The 14,180-nt window shown below is 23.4% G+C and overlaps 1 protein-coding gene across 1 annotated transcript in view; it reads right to left on the bottom strand.

Annotated features, from left to right (window-relative positions):
• LOC122851030 overlaps positions 1 to 10,380 on the bottom strand; it is a 73,542-nt gene extending 63,162 nt beyond the window's left edge. Inside the window, exon 1 of the mRNA XM_044150078.1 lies at positions 8,563 to 10,380. Coding sequence (XP_044006013.1) covers positions 8,563 to 8,626 — 64 coding nt within the window. The 5' untranslated portion in view covers positions 8,627 to 10,380. The remainder of the gene's footprint in view (positions 1 to 8,562) is intronic.
• Positions 10,381 to 14,180: the final 3,800 nt, after the last annotated feature.

The raw sequence follows: 14,180 nt of genomic DNA, 5'->3' as shown, positions 1-14,180 counted from the left end.
ACATTCAGCTAGACCTATCAAATATGTGAACTTTATACGTCTTTGGATTATCTTAAATTTTTTATCATTTTTATTTTATCTTTTATTATATTCATTTTATGACAAATTTTTAAAAATCATTTCCATATCAAATATATATTCAATTGTCAAAATTATTTAGAAATTTAATACGTTAATATCACAAATAAATATAGTCTATTTTTATCTTGTAAATATTTATATTCAACATGTCATATGTATATAATATTAAATATATTTACAAAGATTAAATAAAGATTTATATATATCGTGTTATTAAGCTTGTATTTTCCAGTATAGCATTTTGTTCAAAGTGTACCTAACACTTCAAAGCCACATAAAAGTCTTATAATCAATACATACCACTCAAATAAAATCCTTCATTATTATTTTTAAATGTTTCAATTTGAAATATACGTATGAATATAAATTTATTTGATGAGAATTTCATGTCAAAATGATTTATTAAATCAGTGCCTGAATAATATATTAAAATAAAATCCTTTTTAGTATTTGTAACACCATCAACAGAATAGACTAGATCAATCCCAATTGGGTAAAATCAGCTTTATGAAGCTGAATTGACGAAGCCAAGAGTTAGATGAACTATATATTTTGAATGAGTTAGCTTGTACTATTGAGGCTTTTGATATATACTACAACTAGTATTTAACATCAAATGCAGATTCTACAAGTGTGTTGAACACGTCATGGTTAAATCTAATAGCTATATATATGTATGTTCAATGTTCATGCTATAATTAAATTATTAGACGAGTGACATGAGTTTCAATATATTGAATAACCATAATTTTGGACAGTATGTGTATACTAAAAAATGTAAATTTAATAAATATTATAATTATATTGTTAATATTCATTATAATAAATGTCAAGTTTCAAACTATAACTTTCAGCATGATATTAAATATCCATGAGTAATATTAATTATTACTAGCATTGATGAAACTGATAAATCAATGTCTAAACGACAATTAAAAAAATTAAAATACAAATAATTATAAAATAAATAAAAGCAGAAATATTCAAAATATAAAGGTGCATTATTTTTTTATATTTTTGCTATCATTCAAGGATCAACTTTACATCAATTTGAAAACTCAATTTTCTAATAATACATATACATATTTTTTACGTATGAAAAATATTTTTATCCAAAACCAATGATATCCAGGATAAAATTGCGAAAATATAAGAAAAAATGAGAAAGTAGATTCTAAAAACAGCTGACGTTTTGTCGTATACATTTTTTTTTCTTTTCTTTTTTTTTTGTATATTTTTGCTGCTTTATTATGCAAGCACTTGGTGTGTGTTCTACATCTTATATTTTATATGGAAAACATGTAGGATTTATACAACTTGATGGTGTACAGTTTTCCTTATTTTTTTTACAATATTTTTTTTATTTTTATTTTTCTGATGTCTTACGAGTTTGAGGTCAGGAAAGGGGTTTGCCATTTTGGCTTCAGTGCAAGCAAAATTATTTGTTCAAATACTGGATGAACTGCAATATCATATGGTATACCGTCTTCAACCAAGTGTCGACACGAAGAAAGAGAAGAAAAAAAAAAAAAGTAACAGAGACTGGGAAAATCTTAAGGACATGTAAAGTTGCTGCATTCGACGTGTTGATCTGCATTTGATTCAGACGTGAATTCAAGCAAAGTGCACTTGCATCGTTTGAAATGCAAAGTGTCAGATATTTTGAAAGCATTATCTATTTCTTTTATTTTCTCTACAGCAATTCAAGCTAAAATAACATATGTATATCTCTACTAGTAGTCTGTGGTAGATAGTTTAAAATATTTCAATTGACAAAAAAAAAAAAACAATAATAAAATTTTGCAATAATAATACTAATCATCATGAGAAAAAGTTAAAGAAGTCATTGAAAAAAAATTTACTTGATTGACCAGAAAATTGATGGATACAATTATAGGACAATTGCTGGGACCTTTATGCTGACGTAAATGATGAGGTTTTTTTTTGTGATTTAAAATAAAGGGTGTCAAATCAAATAGACTGCTGACCTAGATGAAAAAAAAAAACTCAATACCTTGTGCCAAATTTATCAACTATTTATAGTTACAATATCCATTATCATATAGATATATTTATAATCCAAAAATATATCCTTGCCCTTTTACATTTTTTTTATTTTTTATTACCAAATAAACTTTCACGTGGGATGCTAATGAATATTTTGTTTTTATTGGTATATATAGTTTAATGCTCATCATAATAACAATGAAAAAATATAAAATATATATTTTTTTTTTTTTTTTAAATATTTAGGTATTGGATAAACGATGCTATTTGTGTAACTCTTTTATGACATTAAATCTCGTATGATTATTGGAAAAAATTAGAAAAAAAAAAAACAAGAAATAAATATAAAAATATATGAAAAAAAAGCGGATTCAAATATTGAATTTTTGTTACTTTGTTAGTTTCAGGATGAAATAAAATATTTGATATATATTGAGTTTATTTTTAGCCTGTATATTCTTTAAATTGATCAGATATTTGTGTGATGCCACACATTGGTTTGCCAGAAAGTCCCGTCCTGGGAAATCAAATAGAGTTCTACAGTGAATCCATTTGCGGCAGTGGGTGTTTGTCCATTGAGTTTTATACTGTTCGGCGTGACGAGTTTTGTGACAATATATATGTATATATAATATAAATATATATATAAAAGAAATTGGACACTGAAAGTGTGCAGCTTGAAAACTTGCTAACAACTTTATACATGTAAACACTCAATCAGATTATCTTCACAGTATGATGTTGTTTTTATAAAAAAAAAAATACTTTTTATGTATATATTTTTTTTATTCTCATACTCTTTTAAAATCACTAATTTTATCTTGATTTCTTTTTTATATTTAAATATTTTTTAACCCAACAAAAAATTATGGATGAATGAAATTAATTTCTAATTAAAAATATTTTGTTTAAAAAAAAATTGAAATTATTTTAAGCTCTATTTTAGTAATTTTATAATTCACGTTCTTGTTAACATGACTTGACAATACTTCCTAGTATTTTTATAAAATAATAACGGTAAAAAAAAAAAAAAATAGAAATTAATGTATATTTTTTTTTTTTACACGTCTGACAAAAAAAAATCAAGGATGAGCTTACTCTGATTTTCCTGGTAATAAGTTGAATGTTGGAGCTGTGAGTTTTTTATTTGTATTTTTTTTTTTTCATATAATATTTTTGTGGTCTATTCAGAGATATAATTCAATGTCGGCTTGTCAGTGGGGGGAAAAAAATAGGGGCATAGGATGCTGACCGTCTCGTGGGGCTCTACATCAACTTGCTCGGACAAGGCACCCAACGTGGAAAACCCGAGTTGTAGATTTTCATACACATACATACCATAAATGCACTAGTACTTTTATAATATTATTACTATTTTATATAATATATAAATATATAATACATAAAAAATTTAAAGGATGTTGAGATTACAAAATTGTTTTATTTATCATAGCTTCCAACAGAGCTGCTCTGAAAATTTTATAATTGAAGTAATGGCGCCTGAAATACACTAGAGCAATCTTTCAAATCTCAAACTTTTTTTTTTTTCCTTTTTTTCTACAGTTTGTGGTATTATATATTGACTGTTTTCACATACACTTCTATATACTCGTCGACTTTTCTTATATTCTTTTACTTCGTCTCGTTAATTTTTTTGCCAATTTTATTTCATTTTTTTTTTCTTCTTTTTATACTATTTTCTTTTTTTTTTTTTTCGTTTTCATTTTTTTACAACGTGAAGAAAGAACCACAACGACCAATGTTCTGCAGGCAATAGGGTGCGAAACTTTAATGGTGCTTCAAAAACTTTGTACTGGGTTTTTTACAATTTTTTTTTTATTTTTTCATTTTTTTATTTATTTATTATTTCCACAATGTTTAAACCGTAATTTTCATGGAAGCCTCGAGGCTATTGTTAATGAAACTGGTATTTTTAAAAATCAATCGAAACCTATGTTCAATTAGATGAACACTATTTATTTAACTTAAATTTGGTTGAATCTATTGCAATTCAAATTTGTTAATTAATTGTTGGTTATTCAATTTATAATCAATCAATATTTTTAAATATTTTCAATAGATAACGTGTTAATTTTTCATAGTAATTGTCAAAGTTAATTTTTTTTTTTTTTCTTTTTGTTTAATTTTAATTACTTGTATTTATTCGAATAATTTTTTTTGTGTTTTGTATCATACTGCGACATTCATTTCAATGGAACATTGGTCAGACAAATTTTTACAAAGCTTTATATGATTTCAATTGGGTATAACTTGTATAAATAAAAAATAAAACAAAATTTCACTTGACCAATAGTGACGCAATAATCCCAATCGATTGAAAAATAATATTTACCGAAACCATAGTAAACAATAAAAATAAAAAAAATTTGAAAGCATGTTCAAATCACTCATTTTTATTTACCACACTACAGTAAACACTTGAAAAGTTAAAACAAAAAACATTCACTACACTTAATTAATTTTTTGTGTATTCACAATTAAACTTGATGCTTTTTCATTTATTTCAATTTTAAAAAAATGAAATTTTATCCTTATGATATGAAAAAATATACCTATATAAATTGAAAACTAATATTAATTTATTAAACAAAAAAATTATACTTATTCTAAGTACTGTGTTTTATTATTACATTACTACTATTTATAATCAAAATTTAATTTATTTAATAGCTGAATTTTTTTTCTAAAGAACCAAGCTCCATAAAAAACACAAAAATAAATAAGAATATGAAAAATTGAGTTTGTTTAAAAAAAAACATTTAAGTAACGACGTTAAAGAAAAATATATACCTATGTATAAAAAAGTCGTGTAAGAACAAGTGTTGATTTACAGACGGTTATAAATGCACTGTAAATATATTATTTTAATATGGCTCTATAAACTTTTTTTAAAAAAATATATATCGGTATTAGTGTTAGACAGACGTATCCAGCAAGTTTTTTTTTTTTTCTTCATCATGACATTAGAGTAATAGTGAAAAAAAAATATCACTGCATAAAAAGATCATAGGAAAAAAAAAAAAAAAAGATAACTAGTAGTAATATAAATATATAGTCAGACAGCAGGGTGCTTGTTACAAAGTACTACAGAAAACATTTTTATTTTTTTTTTTATTCTTGTGTTATGTTTGTTGTGGTTGTTAAAACGCAACCTGTTTCCCACTTGACTTTTCTGTTTACTTTGTCCATTCACCCATTTTATCATTGACCCCTATAACCCCTAACTGCAGTCAAAATGCCTCCTATTTTCTTGGCTTTATCTTTTTTTGTTTTTTAGACATTTTTTTTTAAACGCTATTTTTTTTGCCGACGTTTTCCAAATCAGTAGCGTTTAATTGTTCTGAAAGGATAACACAAACTGGCTGTAAAAAAAAAAAAAGAAAAACAAAAAAAAAATGACAGCGATGTTGGGGGTTGGCCACCAACAGACCTTGTGGTATGTTTTTGTGTATGTCATTTATTTTACAACACGTTTATCTTATCTTGATTTTACCAAAAACACACATTTATTCACATATCCAAGTGGAAAAAAATTAACGTTCATGAGGTATATTATAAATATAAATATAAACCTTAAAATATATATTTTAATTGTATTTTAAAAATAAATGTATAAACTACGCAATAAGGTTTATACATTTATTTTTAATATAATTCAAATATATTTTCTTTTTTCAGGAAAACCAATCGAATGGTATAGGTTTTTGGTGATATTTATGTGTCGTTTATTCAACTACAGGTTTATCTTATCTTGATTTTACCAACTATACACATTTATGTCCATTAAAAATATACACATATACACATTAATCGATTTAGAAATGACCACTGTGGTACCATATGATGCACTCTACAAATAATGGCTTTTCCAGGTATTGCAAAATGTGCATTATTTAATGTCAAACAACAAAACACGTGGTTAATTTACTTCTCACATTGAATCGCTTAATGCTCAATTTTTTTTTACATAACCAAAATCAATCATGCAAATTGCTTGCATCATGAATTTCATATAAAATACTAAATTAAATTTTTAAAATATATATCTCAATGATATTGTTGTACATTATAGTACAAAAAATATTTTATTATTTTAATAAATATCTATTAATCATAAATTTATGAATTTTTTCGAAATATGAATTTTTGTATTTTACTTTTTTTATTAATAGCTTTTTAATGGATTTTTGTCATTCATTTTATTTTTTAAATTAAATTTTTCTTTTGACATGATTTTATTATTTTTTAAAATTAATTTATTCATTTTTTTTTTTTATTAAGAAGATATTATTAAAATTTGTTTTTTATATTTTTAATATCAATCTATAAGTCTACTAAATTACACAGCTAATTTATATTATATTATATTCAGTTTATTTTTTTTTTAGAAACCTTATATGTTGTGTGAATATAAATGAGTTTTTTCTTGCAAAAAATATATGAGGATATATTACTTATGGCAACAAAATAATATGTGTCTTTATAAAACTTTATTTTAAATATAACATGAAAGGAAGAAGAATAGATTAAAGAAGATAAAAAAAATAAAGCAAAAAAAAAAAAAAATAGAGGAAGAAAAAAGGTATACGACAAATGAGTATTGGATGTCTTTAAGAGCCCATGCGTCAAAAGGATATTAAAGTTTTTTTTTTTTTAACTGACGATTGAACATGTCATTCTCGTTTTTTTTTTTTTTTTCTTTTCGCACCTATATACAAATGTATGTATAAAACACAAGCTTATTCACGTCGAAAGAAAGAAAAATACATTTTTTTAGTAAAAAAAAAATTCATAATGGAAATATTTAATTAAATGAGTAAGCTTTTAAAATGAATTGTAAAAATTTTACTGCAAATGGTTAAAGATTTATCGACCAGAAGTTGAGATACTTATATTGAAATGTTTTTTTTTATTTTTTTTCAAAAATTTATAATCTGAATATCAATTATTTATATTCCATTTTTCTGATCGTGAAAATATCGGAAATTCAAGGTTCGATTACTTGAAAAAAATTTGAATTAAAAAAAGAAAAATGAAAAAAAAAGAAAAATATATATATAACTTGATCACTCGATTTTATAACCTGATTTTAAATTAGTTTTCCATTTAATTTTCAATATTTATATTTTCAAATATTTATAATATTTTTATTACTTCAATTTTATTTTCAAATCATATTCTATATTAAAATATATTCTTATCGTATGTGATCAAATTAGTATTACTAAATTGTTCATGTTCGTTTTTTATTTATTTTTTTTTTTTTTGTTATATTTATTCAACTTTTATGCTTTTGGATAAAAAGATTTTCATAATATTTACCAAATGAAACGTGAACCAGAGAGTTTTTATAACTCACTTTAATGAGATTTCAATTTAACAAAAGTACCATTTACAAAAAACTCTAACTTAAAAATCATCCAACTATAAATATATTTCCATATAAATTTAGTAGTACTTGATTCCATTTAAAAAAGAAAAAACAAGTAACTTTAAAATAAAAAAATTCACAAGTTTAATCTCATATGCATATAAGCTCAAGTATTTTATTTTTATTTTTCGTTTATGTATATTAATTGCAAAATGATAATGTTAAGCTTCCGCAAATTAAACCACTGTTTAAATACCTTTTCAGGATATAAATCATTATCACAAAACCATCATAATTAAATAATTACATGACATCAATAAAGCAACAGTTTAATCTAATTTTATAACTACACTATCAACTTTTCATTCATGTGTGATAATCGTGTGTTAATAAAAAAATAAAAATAAAAAAAAAAGCTATATAAAAGCAAAATTTTAACCTATTATCTGATATTAATAAAAAATAAAAAGAAACATATAGTTTTTAAAAAAAACTCCATTTCCAATAGATGATCTTTTAATTAATAAATTTATTATATAAAAGGATTTTTCAATTAAAATTACGAAAAAATATCTCAATATATTTAATTAAAATAATCCTAGAAAATGGACAATTATCTCAACCAATTTCATATTCAAATTTATTATAATTACAATGTTTATTTTTTTTTCAATATATTTTATAATTTAAATTATCTTTTTTTATAGCATATTTCGATAATATAAATAGGATTATTCATTATTATTTTGCAACTATTATATGATTTTATTTTAATTTTTTTTTCAGAATTTGTGGCAAGTCGTCAGAAAGTCGGACATTTAAAAAACATGAAATTCATAGAAACCAGTGTGGTTTGTTCCAGTCATGAATATGGAAAGAAAAAAAAGGCCACAATTACCAGTATCGTGTTTGGTAGTAAAATTATTTTTATTGACTTATCTTAATCTTTAAATAAATATATATACACATAATCATTTATTATATTTTATATTTCGGTATATTTGGAAATGTTCCAAGTAACTTATTCACTATTATTTATTATTATTACTGTAGCTATTATTATTGTTAAATTTAATGCCTACCTAGAACACCGTGGGTCTCGATCATCAGACAAGCAATGATAAGATAAAGCATCATTTTCTCCATACACACCAGCCCAACGATCTGTGATCGATGGTGTGATTATATAACTCGTCAATTTTATTAATAATCACCAATATAAATTTGTCAATATTATTATTTATCATTGAATAATAACATAAACACAATAACCACATATCTCATCACAATGAAATATTCACAATGACTCAATATACATGAGCCAATTTTATAACAATACGTAATTTTTTTTTTTATAACACAAAATTTTTTTACACCACGCGACAATGTCACGCGACATTAATACTCCAATTTTAAGATACACAATATCACTAATGTCAAACATCAAAAAAATCATGTCACATGTCAATTCTTGTTAAAGAAAAAAAAAATTCATAGAAAAATTTGAATAAAACAAAAATAAGCTTTAAAAAAATTTTTTCAACAACATTATTAATTTAATTTAACACTTTTTTTTTAAAGATTAAAATTATATAGAAAATTAATGTAAAAAAAAAATATTATTGATACATTTTATTAATAACAGTAATTAAAAGAAATATTTAAAAAAATTTTTCACATAAAAAAATGAATTTTAAATGATAAAATTTTTGCATTAATTTTTAAAAAATTTTATTGTTTATTAAAAAAAATTAAATTAAAAAATTAAAAATATATATTTTATTAGTTGATAAAAAGAGATATAAACTGAGATATTTTTTTGTATGAGACAAGATTGTCGCAACGGTGTGCCACGCGAAATGATACTGCGGGAATTGTTTCGTTGAAATAGCGCCTGCGCTTGTTAACTGCGTGGCAATAATCCAACAAATATATTTGAGCGCAGACTCATTTTAAATATCGTCGCGACTAAAACCATTCATATATATATTTATTTAAACAGTGATAGACAAGTAGAAGGGAGTTAATATTATTAAATATATAAAAGTAACGATAAAAAAAAAAATTACAGTGGTTTAACACATTTATATAAATTCATTTGTCTCTTACATCGTTTGACATTTATATATTTAATATATATATATAACCTATGTAATTAAAATCTTGGTGAAACTTCAAAGAAGTCATTACCAACTGAATTAAACACTTGTAACCAAGTAGAGACCGTTAAACCTTCTCGAGACAATCAGAAATGAAAAAAAAAAAATATGACAACTTCATGAACATCGTCAAAGTAAAATTTTTTAATTTAATATTTTATTATAGTACATAAAAATATACATATAAATACATTGGTCAAAAAATATACTGTAAAATTTTTATATATTTTTTTTCATATTGGAAAGTTGATGCATATGACATAGTAACAAAAAAAAATTAAATTGCAAGGACTCAATTTAAAAATAAAAATTAATGAGGTTAAAAAAAAAAATTGAAAGATTAAAATAGATAATTGATGTAGGTAAATTAAAGGGTATTGAGAAATTAAGATTAAAAAAATAAAATAAAATAACAAATTCAAGTGGGGATATGGTTTTGTTCACTGTCGAGTTTGTTGAATGTCGAGCGCGTACTTTTAAAGTCTAAAGAAAATTAGGTTAGTTATATCCTCCTTTCTTCTTTATCTACTTCTACTTGTTCTTTTTCTTTTTCTTCTGGTTCTTCTTTCTAACCATCTAAAAGTTGGGATAAAGTCATAGAGGACATGCCGGTTGAATTTTACACCAAGCTTTTCTATAAAGCCGAGCAAACGAAATTTTCATTTTATTTATTTTTTTTTTTTTATATTTTTTTATTTTCCAACACTTTGTAAAATCCTTCCTTTTCAAAATCCCACATGTACTAGTTTATCATGATAAAAAAAATAAATATATATATATTTCAAATTCAATTTTTTCTCAAAAAAACTTTTCAACTTCTCTAATGACCAAAAAAAAAATATAAAATGAGATAAAAAAAAAAAAAAAGAATTAAATACATTTCTTTCAATACTAAAAAACAATTACATGTCTGATTTAAAAAAAAAAAAATATACATATTTTCAATTACGTATAGAAAATTACAAATAAAGTAAATTTTAATTACATTTTTTTTGTTGAAAAAAAATTGTCATTTTAAAATATAATAGAATTCACAATGTTTATTTAGAATTGAAATATTAAAAATAGAGCCTTCAAGGTAATCAAAATAAATTGAGTATAATCTATTTTTCTCTTTCAAATTTAGCATATTTTTTTTATTTTTTTTTTTTATAAATTGCGACAAGGTGACTGGGATGAATTTCAATTTTTAATTAATTGGATTGTCAAACTTTTTTGCTTGACCACGTAGTATGTCAGTTGATAAAGAAAAAAAATAAGAAAATAAAATAATAATAGTAATAATAAAAATGGAAAGATAGACATATATATAAAAAATATAATCAGCATCATTTAGTAGTGGGTAGTGATAAAAGTGAACTGGTCATACGGTCGAGTGGAGCCCGTCGGCGCCGGAAGGGTATACAAGTCAAGGGAGTATAACAGCAAGTAGAATGAGCCCAGGCAAAGAGGTTGAAGATATTTGCGCTAACGAGTTGGTGCTGTCTGAAAAATGGGTCACTTGCTGACATGCTATTACCAGATTACTCGTCGTAAAGCCGACATAATAGAGTATCTCAACGTCGTGCGCGAAAATGAGGAAGATTCTTCAGGGGGTGTGTACAATGAAAACTTGTGAGATCAACTGAAACAAAACAAGAAAAAATATATAACATGTAAAAACTGCAAATGTACATGAATTATATTGTTGCCTTACAAATAAAACAACGTAATCCATTTTATTTCTTTTAGAATTTACTTTGTACTTTATTAATTTCTAGTGGAAAAAAAAGCTTAAATTATTTTGAATATAGAATATGTTAAGTATATATTTAAATTAAACTTCAAAAATATTCAAATTATATTAAAAATATTTAATTTAATATATATTTTTTTTTTTATGGTATTATTTTTTTACTTTAGATGATGATAATTAGTTAAATTTCACTTGAATAAATGTGATTGAAATTGTTATTATATAAAAAATTAGTTATATAAATTTACTCTTTGAAAAAAATTTTAATAAATTTTATTTTAAGTTAATTTAACATTTTTTTTTTACACACATAAATGTACGGTTTTTTATGAGTGGCTTAGTATATTTGAAAAAGATTTATAATATAAATATGGTTTTGGTTAATCTGTAGAAAATTTTAACTTTTTTGTTACTTAAACACACCACAATTGTTTGGCTGGTGGTAAAAAAAAAAAAATAACAAAGTAAAAGTAAGAAAATAAAAAAGGAATATTATTTTTTTAAAAAAAAAATAAAATGTCAAGAAAAAAAAAAAAAAAACGAATAAAAACATAGCCACTGAGACTTAGTTGAATGTATAGTCATGAGAAAAGTTTAGTTATTTTTTTTTTTCTTTTAATGTTCTGGACGCACTTTTATTTATACACACGTTTTTTGTCAACTTTTTTTATGACATTTTCTAAACTGTAAGTCTTAAAACAAAGAAAAAAAAATTAAAAATATATATGAAAGATAAAAAAATATAATAATAATAAATAAAAAGTCATGATATATATCTACGACAGTTCACTCGCGCCAGATTTTAAAACTCTTGAAATCTCGATTCAACCAAGTATAAAGTTCTATACCTACTATAAACTTTTACATAATGTACTCCTTTTGCAAAATAGTATTTTATATATGCACTTATACTTTTCTTCATTTCATGTGATAGAAACTTCACTCATGACACTTTCTTGAATTTTGTAAAACCATTTGATACTTCTTTCATAAACTTGAATTTAAAAATTCAACAAAATATATATTTGAATAACTTTTTACTGATTTTTTATGTTAAATAATTTTTTATTCAAATATACAAGTATAAATATTTTTACATGAATATTCAACCGTTTTAATGTAAAATGTCAATAATATATTTATGATCACTAACATATCATATATAATCTCTATGGCTATAAATAAGCTAGCCGAATTTTTTATTTCTTTTAAATAAATATTTAGTCAATAATTATATTTTTGTTTATTTTTCAACTACTTTATTGGAAACATTTCTTACTGTAGATGAGAAAAAAAAATACGTAACACTATTTTCAAGTTGTTTTTAATGAATTAATATTTAATTGGATAATTATCCAGCCGATAGTCAAGTAGTAAAAACCACTTTGTGGTCAGACATTTGTTTTATGTTTGGTTTATTGACAGAGTAGACAATTATTTATGTGATCAAAGAGATCCAGTACACTGGCTGATGCTATAACACTAACTAGGATTTTTTGGTAAGTAAAGAATCAAGTAGTACGAATCACTCATCAGTCAGACATTTATTTTATCCACTTGTGGTTACAGTAGATAACTATTGATCTATTATTAAAACTGTGGCTAGAAATTTTCTGGTAGATAAATTATCAAGTGGTACGAATCAATATACAGTCAAACATCTGTTTTATCAACTTTACTTGTAGATACAGTAGAAAGTTATCTATATATGATAATCAGACACACTCATACTATTGACTTATTTAATCAACTACAAATCAACTCAAAGTAATGCAATTTTACTTGATAATTAAATTAGACGTAAGATTAAATTTAGGAAATAAAATTATAGAATTTATTTAGGTTTTTATTTGTTTATATATTTTATTTTTTTAATATACAACAACTTAGCTGGGCTTATTTAATATTTAAATATTATAAAAAAAATATATAAACAACGTTGTTATTTTATAAAGAAAAAAAATTAATTGATGTTCTTTTTAAGTTCAATTAAATATCTATATCAATTAGAGAAAAATTTATATTTATATTTACAGACATAAATAAAAATCCTTCTCAATTATATATTAGAAAAATAAATGAAAAAAATCAAAAAATATAAATCACTGAAGTGAACAGAGTTAAGCTAGCTGTAAAATATAATTGTACTAGAACAACATTTCAAAAAGTAATCCTCACTAATTGCTGTACAGAAAACAATATCATTTGACTCGTGTGTGTATACAGAAGATGAACTTGTTACAATATTGTTTTCCAAGAAAGTTTACTTACAAGTATGCAATGTATAAAATTTGTAGTGCAATTTTCTGTGATGTATTATTTTGAAGATTGTGCTTTTCTTGATATACATATAAATTTAAACATATTTTAAATAAAAGTTAGTCTTTTAATAAGTCAATTAAATGTATTAAAAAATATATTAAAATAAATTATTAATTTAATTAGTAATTTGCAAGTTAATTAATTATTTTTCTGTCATATTTTCAAGTAAATCCTTTTTTACATTTCGCTGTAACAAAACAAAATATCAATCAAATATAAAAATAAAAATAATCGAGGAAATATGACATACATATTTTAAAGTAAAATATTTAAGAAAGAAAAAAAATAATAATTGTGATTTTAGTAAAAGGATCCAAACGAGATGGTCTCAAATTCGTCATTCGATTTAATCGTTTCCTATGCACTCCGTTTTGCCTATTGTCAAGCAGAGAGAACGCAAAGAGGGCTGGCAGAAAGTGCGGGACTGTCCGGGGCTCTATAATAATTTAATGCCAGATATAATAAGTTACCTTGCTGTCTGGAA

This window comes from Aphidius gifuensis, linkage group LG3, assembly GCF_014905175.1.
Source record: "Aphidius gifuensis isolate YNYX2018 linkage group LG3, ASM1490517v1, whole genome shotgun sequence".
Lineage (NCBI taxonomy): Eukaryota > Metazoa > Arthropoda > Insecta > Hymenoptera > Braconidae > Aphidius > Aphidius gifuensis.
This window is presented reverse-complemented; position numbering and strand designations above follow the sequence as displayed.